This window comes from Cibotium barometz, chromosome 3 (assembly GCF_041138505.1).
Source record: "Cibotium barometz isolate CiBa-2024 chromosome 3, ASM4113850v1, whole genome shotgun sequence".
Classification (NCBI taxonomy): domain Eukaryota; kingdom Viridiplantae; phylum Streptophyta; class Polypodiopsida; order Cyatheales; family Cibotiaceae; genus Cibotium; species Cibotium barometz.
In genome coordinates, this window is record NC_141048.1 from 16,628,189 (window position 1) to 16,650,851 (window position 22,663).

Here is a 22,663-nt window from a genome sequence, read left to right on the forward strand (position 1 = left end):
AAGATAGATGGACAAGTTCAGAGCTTACCAAATCAGCTCGTGGCTCTGCACTCGTGAAGCAGTTCGCACCAGTCTGTACTTGACGACTGTCTGTACTCTTCCCCCTGCAACCACCTGACTGTTTGCACCAACCAAGCTCTGGAAAAGCTCTGCCTGCACAACTGGAGATACATTGCCTGCTACTGCTCAGAACTGAACAGATCTGGAACCGACTGTACCTGTCCGTACAGGTCAATAGTTCACCATTGTACCTGTCCGTACAGCTGTACCTGCAGATTCCTTCACCTGTATAAGCCTGTCCGCAACCTGAATTCAGCGCCGCATGTACCTGTTCTGTCCAACGCCGCCAGCACCTGTCTTGTCCGTACAACTGTACCAGCAGCAATTTTGTACCCGCCTTCAGCTACTGTCAGCGCCGCCTGTACCTGCAGCAGCAGTACTGTACGGGCAAACTCCACCTGGGCTGTACGGCCTGCAACACGTGGACTGCACGGCCAGTTTTGCACAGAAAACAGCAATCAAAAACCCAGCAGCAGTCGACCAGCCTTCTCCTCCTCTCCACGCTTGAGAACTTGCACGTAGGTTACACGCCTCCCAAAAAGCTAGAAATGAAATGAAATGAAATGATATATTAACGTCTTCAAAAGGCCAAAATGACCTATGAGACCAAAAAGGTTACAACAATTGGTGGATCTGATACAATGTCTGTGTAAGGAAAGCTAAAAACAACTAAACAACTAACTGAAACTGAAACAACTATGAGGAAAAGTACGGTACCAGGAACGCCTAATGGATAACATCTAGGAGGAAAACTCCAGCAACAAAGGTAAGCATCATACACATCACTATCCAAAGATGTCTCTCATCGGTCGATGGCGGATATCCTCAATGTCCTCCATGGTGAGTACTCTGACTGGACGTCTCCCATGCCGTGCTAGTATGATCCTGATCCTCTGTTGTAGTCTCCGCCGGTGTCGAGATGGGCCTCTCATCTTGGGGCGCCTGGACCGCCCCAGCTCTATAGCCCGATCAATCAGTGTACCTCTGGTGCGGCTGTACTCTGGGGCTAGCTGCAATGCCTGCTGACCTGACTGCTCAATCTCTGGTCGAAAGAAGTCTGTAATCTGCCTCTGTAGGTGTCTCTCCCTCTCTGATCCCCTCCCTCTCAGGAGACCCTCTCTATGTCTACGCAGCTCCAGCAAGTACAATCCGAGGCATCTCTGATCCTGGTATCTCATGACTCTAGAAAGTGGTCCAAAGCCCTCTCTGAACAGGCAGTGAAAACGGCCTCGTATCTCATAATATACTGGACAGTGACATATGTAATGTAACTCTGTCTCTGGCTCCATCTGGCATAGCTGACAAATCCTGGCCTCAGCTGGTACTCCTCTGAATCTGCCAGTCTCAATCTCTAGCTGGTGTGAGGATGTGCGCATCTGACCAATAGCACACCGTACCCCATGAGAAAGATGAGTATCCATGTAGCTGGGTCTAATCACAAACCCATCCTCCGTGAGCTGGAGAAGATGATCTCTATAGAAAGCCATCTTCGTACCAAGCTCGTGTGTCGGCTGTATCCATGTCCTCCTAGTGTCCAGCTGAGTCAAGTCTTGCCTGATAAGTCTGGTAATCTCTGCCCGTGTGAGAGAGAGGGAGGGTGCATCCAGGGAGTACTGAAGTGGAGGTAGCCTGTCCATACTAAAGCCATGCAGTTGGAACCAAGCTGTCATCTGTGCATACCAACATGATCCGTCTCCCTGTGATGCCAACTGTCGTGAAGACTCCAGGGCTAAGCGAGCATATCTGTCTCTAGGGAGAGCCCAAGTGCTATGTATAAAGGAGACTGATCGAGTGAGTGCCTCTACTACCAATGGGGGGGCAGCCATCTCTGCACGGATAATATCATGTGGTACGGAGGCCTTGGCCCTAATCATCCGGGAAATCATAGAAACCAAGGGCCTCTCCATACGTCTCCATCCATCAGTGCTACCAGCTCGGCTGTGGTGATCCACTGAGGGTCCCCATATCTCCACTCCATACAGCATGGCTGAAGTGACCAAAGTGTCAAAGAGCCACAGCTTTGTTCGAGGTTCCTGAAACTGAACCTGCGAACACATCCTCTCTAGTCTCCCCAATGCTGCATAAGCTCTGGTCAATCTGGTTTCCGCTGCTCTCCTCAAGGAAAATAGTGGGCCACTAAAAACCACACCAAGGTAAGTATATGCATCTGTATACTCCACTGTCTCCTGACCATATGTAAAGGTGGGCATTGACCTCCTAACCCACTGTGCTGTGGTGTTAAACACCATCACCTTGGTTTTACCAAGGTTAACAGACAATCCACTGTCCTCTGCAAACATGTGCAATGCATCCAAATGACGCTGCATCCCCTCTGGAGAATCTGAGATCAGCACAATATCATCAGCATACAATAACAGCGGAATCCATGTCCCTGCTAGCTGTGCTCCTTTGTCACCCTCCCGCTCTACATAGTCCGAAACCTCATCCACATACATCCCAAATAAGGTAGGGGAAAGGGGGCAGCCCTGTTTCACCCCAATAGTGGAGTGAACCATCTCAGATATACCCTGGGTAGTACGTACCTGCCCCACAACTGTCCTGTATAAAGCCATGATTCCCCAAATCAGCTCTGTGGGCACTCCCATCTCCTGTAGTCTGCGCATCAGTCTGGCTCTCGGTACTGTGTCAAAAGCTTTGCGGAAATCCACAAAGCAACAATAAATCCTCCTGCCATATAATCTGCCCTCCTCAATAATAGCTCTGAGTGTCAAGATATGGTCAAGAGTGGAGAAACCTCTCCTGAACCCTGCCTGCCCTGATGCACGTATGCCCTCTCTCTCTGCCCATCTACTCAACTCCTGCTCAAGAATAGATGCATATAATCTAGCCAATGTGTGACCAATCATGATGGTACGATAATTCCCAGGAAGCATGGGATCCCCTGACTTGAAGATAGGCACAATCGTGGACATATTCCAAGTCTCAGGAAAACCCTCACACATGGCTCGGTTAAACATCATAGCAATAAGCTCTGCAAGCATATCTCTGGCATGAATAAAGTGCTCTGCTACCAAACCATCATGATCATATGCTCTCCCAGTCCTCATCCTGTCAATAGCTTTCCTTACCATCTCAGCAGTAAAGAAAGCACACGTCTCTGGGCATGGCTCCGATGGGTCTGGCAGGGGCGGCTGTCCTGGTGCTGTGTACAGGGATGCTGCATACTCACCCCAAATCTCTGTGGAGGTAATGGCTGGTGATGGTGAATGCTCATGGAATAGTCTCCATGCCTCGCCTGAGTCCTGACTCATAAACAACTGGTACAAATCCCTCTCTAACTGAGCAAGATAAGCCCTCTTCTTCCGTCGCACTAGGTGCCGGAAGGTAATCCGTGACTGTCTGTGAGTGGTAACACCCATGAGCACCTCTCTCTGTAATCTGATCCTCATCTCTCTGCACTCCTCATCATACCAACTGTTCTGGGGCATGTTCCCAGATCGTCTCCGTGTAGGCTGACTATGGGGATATGCCTCTGATGCTGCAGCATGAAGCGTCTCTATCAATATCTGAGTAAGCTCATCTAATGGCCGTCCCGGCTCCTCGGCACATAGGCGTCTGTATATCTCATCCGTGTATACGGTGTCAGTCTCCCTCGTAAAGGTATAACGAGTGTGTGTGGAGACCTGTCCCAATGGAGCGGTGCTGAACTGAAATGTGAGAGTGAAGGACAAGATAGCATGATCCACTGCTATTCCAACCGGCCTAGTGCCTACCATAAAATCCTCAAAAGAGGGAATGAGACTGGGCTGAGCCATAACATAGTCCACTGTACTAGCACCATGCCGATGTGGAAAGCTAGTGAAACCGCCCGATGTTGGGAATCTCTGTAGGCCATTCAGGATGGCCAATCCATGTGCAGTCCCCATGTCTATCAAATACCGCCCATACACTGTATGTTCCTCATCCTGTGAGAGTCTAGATAGGCCCATATCCCTAACATCAAGCTCCCTCAACATCTCCTCTGAGGTATCATAAAATACTGTCTGGCTATGGGCGGTCCTGGCATTGAAGTCTCCCAAGAGAATGATGTCACCATCCCTGGAGAACTCCCAAATGTCATCATCCAAAATAGAAAAGGGAGACTGCCCGCTAGGTGATGCATACACTGATGTACTAGGAGCAAAATAGCATATAGCGTAGAGATATCTGCCGGTCTCTGCCCTCAGTCTAACCCACATGTACCTAGCCTGCTCATCTCTGCGGACTATATGTATCAGTGGCTGTAGCTCCTCTCTAAACAATACTGCCACTCCTCCTGAGCCCCGTCCTCTATGCTCTGAACGAGTCTCCTGTCTACAAGCTGTCTCCCATCGGTATCCACTAACATGTGGCATGGACTGTCCAGGAGCCTGATGCGTCTCACAGTAGAAGATGATGTCCCTCCCAGTGAAACTATCCTCAAAAGCCCCTACATCAAGGCGTAGAGATCCATTACAATTCCAAGTAGCAACTTTGAGTGTAGTCCCATAGGTCTCGCGCCGTCATGAAGAGCGCCTCTCCATAATCACCACTCTACCATCTCTATAGAAGGCCACTTTCCCTTTCTCTCGGGCTGCCCTTATCTCGGGCATAACTTCTTTCATGTGGGCAAGTTGCGAGAGTGTGAGGTCATCTCCAAGAAATATTCCCGTTTGCTTGAGTGTAGGACGTCTCTTCAAGAAGTCCTTCTTGGCTTCCATGGAGGGGAAACGAATGATAAGTGCTCTCTCCTTAGAAGAAGATTCGCCACTACCTTCCCTCTTCTTTCCCACTCTCCATGCCTTTGTGTGCGTGGCTTCAATGCCCATCATAGAGAAGAGCTCCTTGGTTTCCCCTTCCGCATTATCACGGTCTTTTAGACCGGACACTCGTACACGTAAGGCCCGGGTCTTCCTCCTTTGCTCCTCTTCAAGGGTCATGTTGATGATGGTGGGAGTGGGGATGGGTGGCGATTCTTTACCTTTCCCTTTCTTGGCGACCTCGATCCATTTCTCGGCCTCGTCCATCTTCTTTTGTGTCTTTGTGATCACCTCCACCCATGAAGATGTCTTCTCTTTATGTTGCTCCTCCTCCTCTCGAATGATCCTCATTTGTTCCTTGATGGTATTCAGCTCTTCAATCAAGGAGGGCTGAAATTCTCCATCCTCAAGCTTGCTTTTTGAAGTGGCTTCCAACTCCTTTTTGAGGGCTGAGATTTCAGCCGCTTGACTTTTAGCATGCAGTTTGGCCTCCACTAGTTCCTCCTTTAAGGCTGAAATCTCAGCCTCTTGCTTGGAAGATCTCTCTTCGAGCTCCTGGATTTTGTCAAATCCCTTCTCGAGTTTGGAGAGGCGGTTTATGATTGCGGTAACGGAAGAGTCAACCATCTTCTTGTTTTCTTTGATAATTGTGCCGAGCTTGTCTTCTACCTTCACGAGCTCCTCTTTAAACCCGGTCTTGGCCATGACTTTTTGCAGAACTTCCCACAGCCAATGGACTGAAAATTAATCCATGACAGCAGCACGAAACAGCAGCAAAACAACAGGGGGGGGGGTCAAGTCATGCAGGGGAAAGGGAAAGAGAGGAGATTCAGCAGAGAGAGAGAGTTATGTTGCTGCCTTGGGGGCCTGACTAAGGGTGGGTGGGGAAAGGGCGCGGAACAGAACACCCGGGGGGGGGGGGGGGGGGGGGGGGGGCAACGAAGAGATAGAGAAAGGGGGGGAAAGGGCGCGGAACAGAACAGCGGGGGGGGGGGGGGGGGGGGGGACAACGAAGAGATAGAGAAAGGGGGGGAAAGGGCGCGGAAACTAAGGGAGAGAGAGAGAGAGAGAGAGAGAGAGAGAGAGAGATGAGAGAGACATGTAACTCCAAAATTAGAGTGGCCTCTCTCCAAAATTGTCCTAGGGCCCCAACTTTAATAAATATTAAAGTTCCCTAGGGGCCACTTAGGCCTAGGGGCAACCCATAAATAAAACATTAAAACATTAATGTTCTTGTTCCCCCCTTCACACCTGGAGATGTCCACACATCATTATCTCTGTCCGGGCACCCGAACTGTGGATCATTTAATATTTTTGCTCAGCAACCACCATGCCCACACTTGTGCTGTTCCATTTTCACAGGGTCATGACATACCCCCCTCTTGAAAAATGGCAAGCGTCCTCGATTGCATTCTGGTGATACAACAAAATATCCAAAGTGAAATATACAATATGGCAAGATCAGCGTCCCAATCTCTCTAAGCCATGCACATGTAACATCATTCACTGCAAACCAATGGCGTAGTAGTAGTCCAAGTTGTATACCACTGTGAACCATACACAACCACAACATCCAATGTGACTAGTACACATATACCATAGAAGTCCCACAAACAAATGTACTGTCAGCCATCAGTACCTTCGGGTGAGATAAAAACTGCACCAAGCGACCTCTAGATGTCATCTGAGCCTGTCTGTATCAAGGGAGTGGAGGTGCTACTCCCCTCTTGAGCATCAGGCAATGCTCCAGACCCATGCTCTGCTGAACCTGAATGAGCCACAACAAGAGTCAGCTCCAACTCAAAGGCATCGAGATAAAGCTGCAAAACCTGAGGTGAATCTGTTAAGTCACCTTCCTCTATCCACTTCGCATCCATCGGTGAATAGTTCTTGAACTTCACAAGATAGCGACGGGAAACTTTACCTCGTATCTTTCTTTCCTTATGTGCCAGTATCTGCTCTGGAATAAGAAGCTCCTCAAGTTCCTCAACTTCCGGCTGAGCCTCATCTAATACATCCTCGAGCACATCCCCACGGAAAGGTCTAAGGAGACTCACGTGAAAAGCATTGTGAATCCTCCAGTGATCTGGTAGCTTCAAACGATAGGCTACCTCACCAATCTTTTCCAATACCTGAAAAGGCCCATAATAACACATGCTCAACTTAGGGAATAAGCGCTCTTTACCCTTCATCTTCTTGAGTCTAGCCTTTTCAAAGCGCAAAAGAACCCAATCACCCAATGCAAACTCTAAGGCACATCTTTGACGGTCTGCGGCTTTCTTTTGCTTCTGTTGAGTTTTCTGGAGTGCCAACTTAACTCTCCGATAAGCTTCATCCATGTTTTCCACATATTGATCAGCCTCAAAGATCTTATCCTTGGTATGCAAAATGGGTGGTACCTTCTTCCCTCCTTCCACAATCTCAAAAGGCACCTTGCCTGTCGAGGTATGAACAGTGTTGTTATATGCAAACTCCACCAAAGGAAGACACTTTTCCCATTGTTGCTTGTGCTCTGACACATAACACTTAAGAAGATCTAACACTATAGAGTTGGCCTCTTCCGATTGACCATCTGTTTGTGGATGAAATGATGATGAAAACTTGAGAGTTGTACCCATGTTGTTAAACAACCCTCTCCAGAACAAACTCGTCATCCGTGGATCACGGTCACTAATGATAGACGTAGGCAAGCCATGATACTTGAAGATGTTCGCCATGAACAACTTCACCATATGATCCACTTTGATCGTCTTACGCACGGGAATGAAATGAGCCTGCTTACTGAACTTGCATATGATAGTCCAAATGCCATCATTGCCCGTTTGTGTCCGTGGAAGATCAAATATAAAATCCATGGCAATGCTCTCCCAAGGTCTATCTGGAATAGGTAAAGGCTGTAGTAACCCTGGTGTCTTTTGACGGTCAAACTTTACCTTCTGACATACAATGCATTGCCTAACAAAGGCATCAACATCTCTTCTCAAAGTTGGCCAATAAAAGAAAGTGTCCACTGCTTTTACCGTGGCGTCAATACCTCTATGACCTGCATACGATGGAGCATGACTTTCAATCATAACCTTGAGTCGCAATGGCCTGGTAACACACAGTCTGCCATGCATCAATAAAAACCTATCTCTGAGAGTATAGTGCTCATGCCGCTGACCCTCAGACATCTAATCATACAACTTTCAAAGTCCTCATCATGGGCATACTGCTCTTTCATTTCATCAAGCTCATGATGATAAGCAAGTGAAACTGCTGAGACCTATGGCTTGCGTGACAAAGCATCTGCCACTACATTCTTTTTACCTTCCACATGCACAATCTAGAAGTGAAACATAGACAAAAAGTTTGCCCATCGCATATGCTTCTCTGAAAGCTTAGTTTGCGTGAGGAAATAACGCAAGGTCGGATGATCTGTCTGCACAGTGAAATCAGCCCCAAGCAAGTAGTGTTTCCATGTAGAAAGAGCGTGAATGACAGCCAACATCTCTTTCTCATAAACCTGTAAATACTTCTCGGCATCTTGCAATATTCTACTCTCATAGGCTATCACATGTCCCTCCTGCATGAGAACTGCCCCAATGCTACTTCCACATGCATCACACTGGACAACGAAAGCCTTTCGGAGGTCCAGTAACACCAATACTGGATCCGAAGTAAGCTTGTCTTTAAGCGTTTTGAAGGCTGTAATTTCTCGATCAGCCCATCTAAACGGAGTTGCCTTCTTTGTCAAGGCATGAAGGGGCAAAGCAATTTCAGCAAAATACCGTATGTACCGCCTGTAATAGGAACACAATCCTAGAAAGCTGCGTACATCATGCACGGTCCTCAAATCTGGCCAATTAAGAATTGCTTCCACCTTCGCTGGATCCATACGGACTCCATGCTTAGACACAATATGCCCCAAGAAATGTATCTCTTGCAAAAAGAACTCACTCTTCTTGCCATTAATAACCAGCCTATGGTTCCTGAGTTCTGCAAACATAATGGCCAAATGCCTTTTATGCTCTTCCTCAGTTTGTAAATGCACAATCATATCATCAAAGAATGTGCCCACAAACACTCTATGAGGCCTGAAAATCCTGTCCATCATTCTATTAAATGTGGCAGGTGCATTTGTCAAACCAAAGGGCATAACCAAAAACTCATACAACCCAAACGTGGTTCAAAATGCTGTCTTATGCACATCTTCGGGTCTAATACGTATCTGATGATACCCGCTTTTCAAGTCAATACGACTAAAGACTGTGGAGCCCTATAAGCGGTCCAAAATGTCATCGATTCTCGGTATGGGGAATCGATTCTTGATGGTATTCTTGTTCAGCGCCCTATAATCAATACACATGCACCAAGAACCATCCTTCTTTTGCACTAAGAGTACAGGTGAGCAAAAGGGTGATAAACTAGGCTGTATCAACCCTTTATTCAAAAGCTCCTGTACCTGACTCATAATTTCTTCTTGTTGGGCTGCACTAACACGGTACGGTGGTCTTTTTGGTGGAGTACTACCAGGAATTAGATCAATGGCATGATCTTCTGGCCTCTCCGGAGGAAGTTCCCCTGGCAATGACTCGGAAAAACAATCTTGGAACCCACATAAGAAATCATCAAGGCATTTTGATCTCTCACTTTGCCCCATGCCATGCACAACACTGTCTCTTCACCACCTGGCTGTTCCCCAACAAGATCAGGAACTAACCCTGCAGAAGGTTTTGGTTTCTTTGACTTGGGCTCTCCTTTATTGTTAGAGTCTTTTTGGGACTTTCTCTTGGGACAATTAAAAGACATATGTCTCTCTTCAGTACAGTAAAAACATTTCCGAGCATCTCTCAAAGCCTGTCTTTCCTCAGAAGTTCTCTTGGGCATTGGCAACTTCTTATACCGCGTCTCTATAGACCCTTTAGCATCACGCGAAGCATGCCCTGATTTTTCAGCTTTCTTGTTCGAGTTCTTACTTCCTTTAAACCCAGATGAGACTCCAGTGAGTAACGCATTAGCTGTCATAGCATTCTCTATCATCTGTGACATGTTCGTTACTCGAGTCTTGATACAATAGTCACGCACCTCTTTGGGCAGCCCACAACAATACTTCTCTACCTGCTCAGACAAAGGCACTACACGGTAAGAAGTCACTGGGAGTAAAGCTTCCCAAAACTTCTTGTTATAGTCTTCCAAATTTTCACACTTTGAAGCATCCAACTTGTGCCATGCAGTCATAACATCCACCTCAAATGTAGATGTGAGCCATACGGAAGAGAACACCTGTTTGAATTATACCCAAATAGTTGGTGCTATGCCCTGCAGAAGAAGAGTAGACCACCACTGCAATGCATTGCCTTTGAGAAAAGTCGCAGCTTTTCTCACCTTTGAGGACTCTGTGTAATTACCCCCAGAAAAAGCAACATCAAACTACTGTAAAAAGGTGAGTGCCTTTAATTTATCTTCGGCTCCACTGAATGTATCAAATTTCATAGCAGCTCCCCCTTCCTTATAATCCTTCGCCTTTCCCATAGGCGTTAGATTATCATATGGAAGTGGCTTCGCAAGATTGCTGTCCCCAACATTCATGCCCATCATAGGGTCAACATTACCCATTCCCACACCTGGCATGCCATACATTCCAAACATTCCATTATGCATACCGGGCTGCATGCCACCATACATATTTGCTTGCATTCCAGGTTGCATGCTCCCAAACATATTTCCTTGCATTCCGGACTGCATACCACCATACATATTCCCCTGCATTCCAAGCTGAAAATCAGCTCCAAAAGTCCCTGGCATACCCATGCCTCCCTGAGGATAACCCCCAGTCATAGATTGGAACACCGAGCCACCACCAAAATAACCTGGATGCATAGTCTGCTGAGGAATAGATGGCTGTCCAAAGAAGGAACTCTGAGAGTTAGCACCATAAGCATGCTGCATGTTCAGAAACTGTCCAAAAGATGGATCCTGTGGGAAGGCACCACTATGACCCTATCACCCTTCCACTTGTAGTCCAGATATAAAAACAAATGTGATTGGAGCTAGAGTGCCCCAAATCTGAAAAGAGAATGACACCTGTTGGCCCCAAAGCTTGGCGCCCCTTTTGGTATTTCTTTATTCAATTTCAAAAAGATGTAAAGCTGAGTACAACAAAACCAGCCAGGGGATTACACCTGTATGTCCAATCTCGCAGCCCACAATACCTCTTAGCACAGAGGATTCACACACACAGATCTGGGTCCCACAAAAGCAACACTCTGTGTTCCCCTCTGATCAGCCAAGACTATTCAGCAAGGCAGCCTTGAGCACACATCTGGCATATCCCATGTACATGGTTCCACAACTCAGCACAAACATACATCCACTGCCCAATCTCTGTTTCCACCCTTTCAATCTGCCATACCCCTCCTCTCACAAGGAGCCAGATAGCACAACTCTGCAGCAGACATAAGCCAATGGAAAGAAAGATAGATGGACAAGTTCAGAGCTTACCAAATCAGCTCGTGGCTCTGCACTCGTGAAGCAGTTCGCACCAATCTGTACTTGACAACGACTGTCTGTACTCTTCCCCCTGCAACCACCTGACTGTTTGCACCAACCAAGCTCTGGAAAAGCTCTGCCTGCAACAACTGGAGATACACTGCCTGCTACTCCTCAGAACTAAACAGATCTGGAACCGACTGTATGTCACCACCCTGTGTTTTTCTCTGGACAAGATGCAGGTGTGCACGGGGACATGGTGGACAGTGTGAATGGCATCAGGTTGGAGTGAAAAAGGAAGCCCATGTGTGGACAACCTCAAGTGTGAAGGGGGCCAAGTAAAGTCTTTTCTCATAACCCATGGGGACAAAGGATTTTGGAGGCGACAAAGGTTTAAAATCCTTTAAAAATAAAAGAACCCCTTTTAGGGGATAATCGTGGCCTTATGCTTTTCTTAGAGAGAGAGACAGAGTCGAGCTGCAGTTTTTCAGCCCCGTGTGCTTTTTCGCAGAGGAGGGGCTGTTCCGCAGGGTACACAAGAGAGCACGTTGTACTCTCTCTCTCTCCCAGGTGTCTGTGAAGGACAGGGCTGCGAGAGGCGGACAGTGCTGGTGCAGGCTGCAAGGTCCCTTTGTGCGCAGGCAGCTACAGGGCTGCTGGAGGTGGAAAGAGCTGGCGGCTGGACTGCATGCAGGTCCTGGGGATCGTGGAAAAGCAGTGGGCTGGACGGGCAGCGACGCTGGCTGATTCTCTCTCTCCAGGCGCACAGTTGGGCAGCAACGCTGGCTGGTTCTCTCTCTGGGCACACAGTCGGGCTGCAGCACACAGCGCACACAGGCTTTTCCCTCTTCGCAACAGGCTGGCAGGTTGGTCGGGCAGCACACACAGTCTCTCTTTTTCTCTCTCTCTCGCTCTCTCTTTCTTTTCGAAGGAGGCGGGCAAAAGGAGGCGCATAGCCGGGACTGTTTTGGGACAGTTTATGGGCTGTTTTTGTTTGGCTGCAAATTCAGCTATGTGCTTGGGTTTTTGGCCGCAAGTACAGGTCATTTGGTTATGTTTCTTGGCATGGGAGTGTTGCAAGCTCGCATGGCTGCGTGCTCATGGAGCAGATTGTTTTCTTCTTGCTAGAAAGGAACAGTGGGACCTACAGTTATGGGCATCTCTATGTTGCCAGATGTTTCATGAGGGAACAGGTAACTAGATGTATGGAAACAGGACAGAAGTTTCAAAGGGAAACAGGCCTAAGGGTTTCATGTGGAAACAGGTCGTAGGTTTTCTCGAAGAGACATGTTTTTGGGTTTCTCCAGGAGAAAGGTCACATGCAGGCAGAAGGTACAAGAGTGGACACATGTTTGGTACAGCCTTGCTATTGATTGGACAGGGGACAGGGAATCCATGACAGAGATGGATAGTACCCTTGGAAGATAGAGAGGGATTGTACAAGTGTGTCAACTGTATGGTATGCTGTGCTGTGATACGAGTTCTCTATTGAGAGACAGTTTGGGAGTCTGTGTTGTGATGCAAGAGCACTGGATGTGTCAGGGTGTGATGCTGTTCATAGTGTGAGAGGCTATGGATGGTTGTGGCAGCCTTGATCATGGGAGAAAGCTTCTGTATGCAGACTCAATATGAGAGAGTCTTTCGATGTGAACAATGGTTGGATTTGTTTGTGGATGCCGAGTGGACAAGAAGCCAGATGCAGGTTCTTTGCAGTCTTCAGGGGTTCCATTTTGACAGCTGAGTTTCCAGCCTTTTATTGTAATCAAAGCTCTTTTAATCAATTAAAGAAATACCGCAAGGGGCGCCACTGCGTTTTGGGACCAATCGGTGTCCGTGTACTGTTTGCAGGAGCACTCTAGCTCCCCCTGTTTGTTTTCCTTTTCTAGGTCCTCAATGGCATTGAAGTGTTTTATGTGCGAGTGTTTGTTTCACCGCCCGTCAGGCCGGTTTCATGGTTCCGCTGCCGGGACACATCGTCGACTTTCTCAAGGAGGCGAGTCCATGGTTGCTTTGGTCGGGACAATCGCCAACTTTCCTAAGGGGGCGAGCTCGTGGTTGTCTCATGAGAGTCACATCAAAAGCTTCAACATGAGGAAAGTGAAAGGGAAGTGCAGGAGGCAGTGCACGATTGTGTGTCTTTGCCTATATGAGGTGAAGAGCAAGAGCTGAAGATGAAGCTCAGGAGAAAAGACAACAAGGACAAGAAGTAGTCGGCCAGGAACAAGAAGCAGTTGAAGTGTTATGGTGCAGGAGATGCGTTGAAGGCTATGGCTTTCGACAGTTTGTCACCGGTGGTATCTTCATAGAGGCTTCATGGGTTCGGAAGACAGTTTCTTTCTATGTTTAGCAGTGGTGATCTACTATGCTTCATCGAGGACTTGTGCTTACCACTTGGGTGGAGTGCAAGCAGGTTTTGGGTGCCTGAGGATGTATCATATGAGCCTCAGACGGAAGTGGAGGAACTTGACGAGGTTCTTATTTCCGAGCAGATATTGGCACATAAGGAAAGAAAGGTACAGGGTAAAGTTTCCCGTTGCTATCCTGTGAAGTTCAAGAGCTGTTCACTGATGGATGTGAAGTGGATGGAGGAGGGTGACTTAGCAGATTCACCTCAGGATTTGCAACTTTATCTTGATGCCTTTGAGTTGGAGTCGCCTCTTGTTACGGCTCATTCAGGTTCAGCAGAGGGTCTGGAGCATTGCCTGATGCTCAAGAGGGGGGTAGCACCTCCGCTCCCTTGTTACAAACAGGCTCAGTTGTCATCTAGGAGTCGCTTGGTGACATCTTTGTATTCACCTGAAGGTACTGAGGCTGACAGTACATCTACTTATGGGACTTCTATGATATTGTGTACTAGTCACATGAAATGGTAAAGTTGGCAGTCGCGCGCACCTTGAACTATAACTGCAACGATGGATAACTCTATGGAGGACATAAGTCTTGCGAGCAGTCCTAGAGTTGGTTTGGTTCATGGAAATATGGATCGAACTCTGTTTGTGCATGTATGCATACACTTTTTGAGGTAGAGGTATTTTTGTATTCTGGTGCCATTGGATCCTGGTATCATTGAGAATACATTGGGAAATACTCTGCATTGTATCGTGTGCTGCATGTATATTGGTATGATACATCAAGTGCTTTATTATGTTCATGGATGCACCACTGGGCGTGACTCCTGCGGGATGGCCATGAAACATATGTGGGAAAGTACTTCGTGGATGTAGTGTTTGGATGCATTGAGTGCTTGCATATGCTCATGTTGTACCATCAGTCGTGGGTCCTGTGGGATGCCCATGGGCGTAAGGCTTGCGAGCAGCCCTTAGACTGTTACTTTGGAGTAGGTAGAGCATTTTGAGGAGCATATTGTTTGCGAATGCATATGTGTGTCATGCATATGTGTGCCATATGTAGAATGATGCATGGTTTTGTTTTTGGCTAACACAGTTAACGTGTTTCCATTTGGTTTTAGACTTTTGCTGTAGGTTCTGAAGGAACAAGCAAGAGGTGTTTGTCACTTTGGCGTGACAGTGTGGCTTATTGTGCAGGATGATTATTTTAATCACCCAGATGCATTGGAAGGCCATTGCTTTTGTCATATGGGGAGTCTTTGCTCATAAGATGCCTTACTGTGCCATTGAGTGCAATCGAGGACGCTTGCCATTTTTCAAGACGGGGGTATGTCACGACCCTGTGTTTTTCTCTGGACAAGATGCATGCGTGCACGGGGACATGGTGGACAGTGTGTGGCATCAGGTTGGAGTGAAAAAGGAAGCCCATGTGTGGACAACCTCAAGTGTGAAGGGGGCCAAGTAAAGTCTTTTCTCATTACCCATGGGGACAAAGGATTTTGGAGGGGACAAAGGTTTAAAATCCTTTAAAAATAAAAGAACCCCTTGTAGGGGATAATCGTGGCTTTATGCTTTTCTTAGAGAGAGAGAGAGAGTCGAGCTGCAGTTTTTCAGCCGTGTGCTCTTTTTCGCAGAGGAGGGGCTGTTCGGCACGGTACACGAGAGCACGTTGTACTCTCTCTCTCTCCCAGGTGTCTGTGAAGGACAGGGCTGCGGGAGGCGGACAGTGCTGGTGCAGGCTGCAAGGTCCCTTTGTGCACAGGCAGCTACAGGGCTGCTGGAGGTGGAAAGAGCTGGCGGCTGGACTGCATGCAGGTCCTGGGGATCGTGGAAAAGCAGTGGGCTGGACGGGCAGCGACGCTGGCTGATTCTCTCTCTCCAGGCGCACAGTTGGGCAGCAACGCTGGCTGGTTCTCTCTCTGGGCACACAGTCGGGCTGCAGCACACAGCGCACACAGGCTTTTCCCTCTTCGCAACAGGCTGGCAGGTTGGTCGGGCAGCACACACAGTCTCTCTTTTTCTCTCTCTCTCGCTCTCTCTTTCTTTTCGAAGGAGGCGGGCAAAAGGAGGCGCATAGCCGGGACTGTTTTGGGACAGTTTATGGGCTGTTTTTGTTTGGCTGCAAATTCAGCTATGTGCTTGGGTTTTTGGCTGCAAGTACAGGTCATTTGGTTATGTTTCTTGGCATGGGAGTGTTGCAAGCTCGCATGGCTGCGTGCTCATGGAGCAGATTGTTTTCTTCCTGCTAGAAAGGAACAGTGGGACCTACAGTTATGGGCATCTCTATGTTGCCAGATGTTTCATGAGGGAACAGGTAACTAGATGTATGGAAACAGGACAAAAGTTTCAAAGGGAAACAGGCCTAAGGGTTTCATGTGGAAACAGGTCGTAGGTTTTCTCGAAGAGACATGTTTTTGGGTTTCTCCAAGAGAGAGGTCACATGCAGGCAGAAGGTACAGGAGTGGACACATGTTTGGTACAGCCTTGCTACTGATTGGACAGGGGACAGGGAATCCATGACAGAGATGGATAGTACCCTTAGAAGGTATTGTACAGGTGTGTCAACTGTATGGTATGCTGTGCTGTGATACGAGTTCTCTATTGAGAGACAATTTGGGAGTCTGTGTTGTGATGCAGGAGCACTGGATGTGTCAGGGTGTGATGCTGTTCATAGTGTGAGAGGCTATGGATGGTTGTGGCAGCCTTGATCATGGGAGAAAGCTTCTGTATGCAGACTCAATATGAGAGAGTCTTTCGATGTGAACAATGGTTGGATTTGTTTGTGGATGCCGAGTGGACAAGAAGCCAGATGCAGGTTCTTTGCAGGCTTCAAGGGTTCCATTTTGACGGCTGAGTTTCCAGCCTTTTATTGTAATCAAAGCTCTTTTAATCAATTAAAGAAATACTGCAAGGGGTGCCACTGCGTTTTGGGGCCCATCGGTGTCCGTGTACTTGTAGGAAATATAAAAGCAAGTGCAAAACTAGAAATAAAACAAGAGCAAATGAAATACAAAGAGTTACCTTGAGATGAGTGTAGACAAGACACAAGATTGATGCTTTCATTGATGTGACACCTACAATATATAGGTGAGAAGTACAAGATTGAGTAGATTGACTTATGGGATAAATGTAGAGGTGCCACATGGCACTAGACTCAAGACACAAAGACTTAAGTGAAACTAGACTAGAAATAGTACACCTAGTGTGCACTTATTTCCAACACCCTCCTTAAGTGGACACTAGGAGGAAGACAAAAAAGACAAGACTAGAAGATAGACATAAAGACTGATAGACTGAGAGACAAGACATGAGAGACAAAAAGATCCTGAGACACCCCTCCTCAAGTGATATCCTCATATGGGTTCACAAGGGTAGGGACAAGATGGATCTAAAACAAGACACAGTCAGATTGATAGACAGATAAACAGACGACAGATAGATAGACAGACAAGACTAGATAGACAGAAGACTGACTGTAGACAAACAGATGGACCTTGAAGACAACCCCTCCTCAAGGGCAATCACTGCCTCTTGGGTAGGGACAAGAGAGAGGTCAAAAAGCATAATGAGTAAGACACTAGAACCCCTTGACCTACATCATCGGTGGTCAAAGTGGTAGATAAGAAAGGTGAAGTAATCAGAAAGCCCATTCCTCATCATGTGAGGAATGAACAGCAAGATCTGCTGTTGTAGATGCTGCAGCAACATGTGCTGAGGCAGATGCAGGGGCTAATGTAGAGGTTTTAGAGTAGCAGTCCTTTTCCCGGTGATTATCACGGCCACAAATGGTGCATGGATGAGCTTTGAAGCAGTCCTTCTCCAAATGATTAGTTTTTCCACAATGGGTGCAAGGCTTTCTTACCTTAGATCCTCCTTTCTTTGCTAAAAATGCAGTGTCAGTTACCTTTTGTTGTTTTGTTCTTTCCTCCTCTTGGAGAGCATTGATGATACCTTCAAGAGTAGGATTATTGTGATACTTGAAGGTAGTGACAAGAGTAGCATAGGTATCAGGTAAGCTTTTGAGAAGCACAGCAATAGCAATATCTTCGGAGATGGGGGACTTCACTGAAGCAAGCTGAACCATAAGACTGCGAAAATAATTGACATGAGAGGCTATAGTAGCTCCCTCCTGCATATATAGATCAAAGAATGAGATCATAAGTGCAATCTTAGAATTTTTAGAGCGGGGTCCAAAGAGGGTATCCAAAGTGATCCATGCTCGAGAAGCAGACTGTATGTCGGAGATGTGATGAATGTAATCATCTCCAAGACCGAGCAGGATGATAGCATAGGCTTTGTCATTCTTAGCAGTGGGAGCATAAGTGATAACTTGCTCAATGTCGGAATCTTCGGGAGCAGCATGGTGAACAATGTCCCAGAGACCTTCTTTCATAAGATGGCACTTGATTTTGATTTGCCAAGTATGAAAGTTGGAGCCATTGAATTTGTCGATAGACATGAGAGAATGAGTAGAAGAGGCCATGTGGGAAGGTCTTACCTCTTGCTAAAATGCAAGGGCAGTGTCTATTCCCTTACAAGATTGTAGAAATGAATGAAAGAAGAGATCCAAACTGTTTTTAGAAGCCGGCTCTCTCACCACTTGTCAAGGCCATAGCATTTGACAGCCTATCGAAGCATGAGGAACTAGCAGTTTGCAGATAAAAAAGGACTAATCAGCAAACTGATGGAGACAATGCACAATTACCTTGTAGACTCTTCAAGAGGAAGCATTGGCAGAACTGAATGCAGCAAAAAATAGCTCGTTTAGGAGGACAGTCGATCTGCAGCTTCCTTGAGTTGATACACACCCTTGAGTTGATAAAGAAGGCAGCCAAAGATGGGCTGCAACAGTATGGCGGGCAGCAGCAGCTCCAAGTGAGAGGGCAGTAGCAGCTTCACGAAAGTAAGAGAAGTATGCAGCAGCTACTGAAATCAGGCCGTGGACAGTAGATTCAGGTCAGCGCAGCCTTGAGATAAATGGAGCCGGCGCAGGGTGGACAGCAGATTCAGGTCGGCGCAGCTATGAGATGAGTGGAACCGGCTGGTCCTACAGGCTGAGCACAGCTAGGGAGAAGCTATGGCAGGCAACCTAGCTCTGATACCATGTAGGAAATATAAAAGCAAGTGCAAAACTAGAAATAAAACAAGAGCAAATGAAATACAAAGAGTTACCTTGAGATGAGTGTAGACAAGACACAAGATTGATGCTTTCATTGATGTGACACCTACAATATATAGGTGAGAAGTACAAGATTGAGTAGACTGACTTATGGGATAAATGTAGAGGTGCCACATGGCACTAGACTCAAGACACAAAGACTTAAGTGAAACTAGACTAGAAATAGTACACCTAGTGTGCACTTATTTCCAACAGTACTGTTTGCAGGAGCACTCTAGCGCTCCCCCTGTTTGTTTTCCTTTTCTAGGTCCTCAATGGCGTTGAAGTGTTTTATGTGCGAGTGTTTGTTTCACCACCCGTCAGGCCGGTTTACACCGTACCTGTCCGTACAGGTCAGCAGTTCACCATTGTACCTGTCCGTACAGCTATACCTACAGATTCCTTCACCTGTATAAGCCTGTGCGAAGCCTGAATTCAGCACCGCCTGTACCTGTTCTGTCCAGCGCCGCCAGCACCTGTCCTGTCCAGCGCCGCCAGCACCTGTCCTATCCGTACAACTGTCCGTACAACTGTACCAACAGCAGAACCTGCAGCAGCAGTTCTGTACCCGCCTTCAGCTACTGTAAGCGCCGCCTGTACCTGCAGCAGCAGTACTGTACGGGCAAACTCCACCTGGGCTGTACGGCCTGCAACACGTGGACTGTACGGCCAGTTTTGCACAGAAAACAACGGTCAAAAACCCAGCAGCAGTCGACCAGCCTTCTCCTCCTCTCTACACTTGAGAACTTGCACGTAGGTTACATGCCTCCCAAAAATCTAGAGAGAGAGAGAGAGATGAGAGAGGCGTGTAACTCCAAAAATGGAGTGGCCTCTCTCCAAAATTGTCCTAAGGTCCCAACTTTAATAAATATTAAAGTTCCCTAAGGGCCACTTAGGCCTAGGGGCAACCCATAAATAAAACATTAATGTTCTTGTTCCCCCCTTCACACCTGGAGATGTCCACACATCATTATCTCTGTCCGGACACCCCAAATGTGAATCATTTAATATTTTTGCTCAGCAACCACCATGCCCACACTTGTGCTGTTCCATTTTCACAGGGTCATGACAGGATCCTTAATTACGAATACTTCCGCTCCATGTTACATCAGAGCTTGCACGTTTTTTGTGGAGGTTGTAGGTTCAATATATATATACCTAGATGAATCCAGGAACATGCCCAAATTCACCTTTTAGGAACGTGCATGTTATATACTCATGGTAGTCAACCCACAAGACTATATAACTATCAGCTCCATTATGCATAGTATGGACTAGATACTACGACATCCCCACTAACGTCATCAATGCCCAATAGTGGGTGTAGAACTCTGTATCAAGATATGCTCTCACACACGCACTCCACACTCAGTGCACACACACACGCACACACACATAAGAGCATATATTCACACAAAGGCCTTCGTACTGAGTTTCTGTCAAACCTCCGGAGATGCAAGGCATACTCAGCCATAATGAAGCCTAGCACTAAGGGAAGTAGCAAATAGAAAGAATTAGAACAGCAAATAAGTAGTTGATAGCGCAAATGCACCGCCAAAGATAGAAAAAATAAGCACAATATCAACTTGCCGCAACTCGGACGAAAAATTCACAATGTGAAATCTGCATGTCCGCTAATACGGCTGAATTATATACCTAGATGAATCCACCTTTTAGGAACATGCATGTTATTTACTCATGGTAGTCAACCCACAAGACTATATAACTATCAGCTCCATTATGCATAGTATGGACTAGATACTACGACATCCCCACTGACATGGGCACACGTCATCAATGCCCAATAGTGGGTGTAGAACTCTGTATTAAGATGCTCTCAGACACGTACTCCACACACACACACACACACACATAAGAGCATATATTCACACAAAGGCCTTCGTACTGAGTTTTTGTCAAACCTCCGGAGATGCAAGCCATTATAATTTTCTTCATTATAGAAAACCTTACGGTTTACCTTGGCCTTTGATGGCTTGGCCTTGATTGCACATGCAACAGGTCACACACCATAAAGACAGACCTCTACCAAGACAACCGTGACTATCATAATGACTCTTCCCATGAGCTGCTCCGCTTCATAACATCTTCATCAACCTCACGAGTCACACTATTTCAGTGGTCTACAGGTCGCTAGACAAAAGACCCAATCCCTTTCCTACCTTGATGAAGGTTATACCAAAGACGTCGTCATATTTTCAAACCCTACCTACCCCTTTCACACATTAACCCTTATCTGCCGTTCTCATTTTGAGGACGGTTCACCACTGCCACAGCTCAACAGGATCGGCCTCCCAACAGTCCCATTCTTACCCCACGGCCTAGATTATCTCCGCTTGTTTTTGAAACCCTAACATTCACCTAGCTCTTTTTCTGCAAGATAAACATGGAAAAGGTCATGGAAGGCACAGAGTGAGTAACCTGGGGTTTTAGAGGTTTTGGCAAGCTGCTTTCTTCGAACAAGGGTGTTGATGAGAGAAGACTTGCCGACGTTGGAGCGCCCCACAAAGGCGAATTCCGGCAGGCCGTCTTTGGGGCAGTCTTGGACATGGACGCTGCTCTTCACAAACTCGGCATGACCCACATGGGTCTGCGTGGACGTGGTCCCAACGAAGATGTTGGAACACGAGAGCCTACGCAGCCCTGCGGCGGAGGTGGCTCCGGGCGGCAGAAAGACATCATCTTCCGTACCAGCGTCGCCCACCAACACGGCCCCATGCTGCTGCGGCTGCTTCTTACCACCAACGAGAGCTGCAGCAGTATGTACCGCCTCCTGTCGAGATGATGAGATGATGGCGTACCCTCGTCGCCCCAGCCTGTAGCTCATGAGCATGATTTAAGTGATCCGCCTGCGTCCTGCTCATTTCATACAAGCAAGCAAGTTGTTATCACAGGCCCTTTATTCCAAGCAGAAGCTGGGCAATCAAACAATTCGAAACTTGAACTTAAATGGAGAGCATGGTTGAAGTGGAAGAGCTACAATGGAGAGCATGGTTTCAGTGGAAGAACTGAAAATGTAAACAACACATAATTGTGTTAAAAACTTTGAAACTTAAATGAAATAGAGATCATGGTTTAAGTGGAAGAGCTAAAAATGTAAACGACATATAATTGTGTTCAAAAAATTTGATCCCTCTCTCAGCATACATAAAAACATTCATATCTCTCTCAACAAACATAAAAGCATTCATATATAATCACCTAAAAAGTTAAAACAATTTGAAAACAGAAATAGTGAACATTGTTCAAATGGACAAGCTAGAAATATAAAAAACAAATATTTATGTTCAAATATTCTCTCTCTCTCTCTCTCTCTCTCTCTCTCTCTCTCTCTCTCTCTCTCTCTCACATTAATTCATATGTAGGTGCATCGTATATTACAAGATTTGAGGGAGGTTCCACTGTCTCTTGAGAGAGGGGTTTGGACTCTTATCCAGGATCATGGATTACCTAGATCAACGATGCCTACACCTCTTCCTATTAGACCTTCATCGCCATAGAGACTTACTGATTAGGGAGTCGAGATCCGTGTAAGACATCCACCCTGGCCCCAGGCAACCATCACTCAATTTTATCCGACCACAAGAGGATGCCACACCAACTCACCATGGATGACATACCCAGCCTCATTGAGCCACACCTTTCGAGTGCCCGACCTCCCGCCAAACCCCACTTTGGTGTGACTCTAGATCAATCTCGACGGGCCATGGCACTACAATGAGCTTCACATCCCAAAATCCATGGACTCCACCAGTAACATAGAAATTAACCCCAGCTTGAGGAGATCTTGGAGAGGCACAAGCCACCTTCCCATGCCCAGCAGATCTACAGAGCCTTCTATAGGCTAGCCCCATGCTGGATATCCTTGA

At 46.9% G+C, this 22,663-nt stretch overlaps 1 protein-coding gene across 3 annotated transcripts in view; it reads right to left on the bottom strand.

The window, feature by feature from the left end:
- The window catches only part of LOC147639768 (GTP-binding protein At2g22870-like), a 62,135-nt gene extending 40,269 nt beyond the window's left edge, over window positions 1-21,866 (bottom strand). For 2 of the 3 annotated variants that reach the window (XR_015261959.1, XM_086773801.1), the window contains exon 1: window positions 21,216-21,858. Coding sequence is in view for 2 of the 3 variants with exons in the window: in XM_086773801.1 (XP_086629927.1) it covers window positions 21,216-21,627 (412 nt within the window). In the remaining variant the exon portion in view is untranslated. Of the gene's footprint in view, window positions 1-21,215 lie in introns of all 3 variants that reach the window. The other variant, XM_086773813.1, reaches the window with a different exon arrangement.
- Window positions 21,867-22,663: the final 797 nt, after the last annotated feature.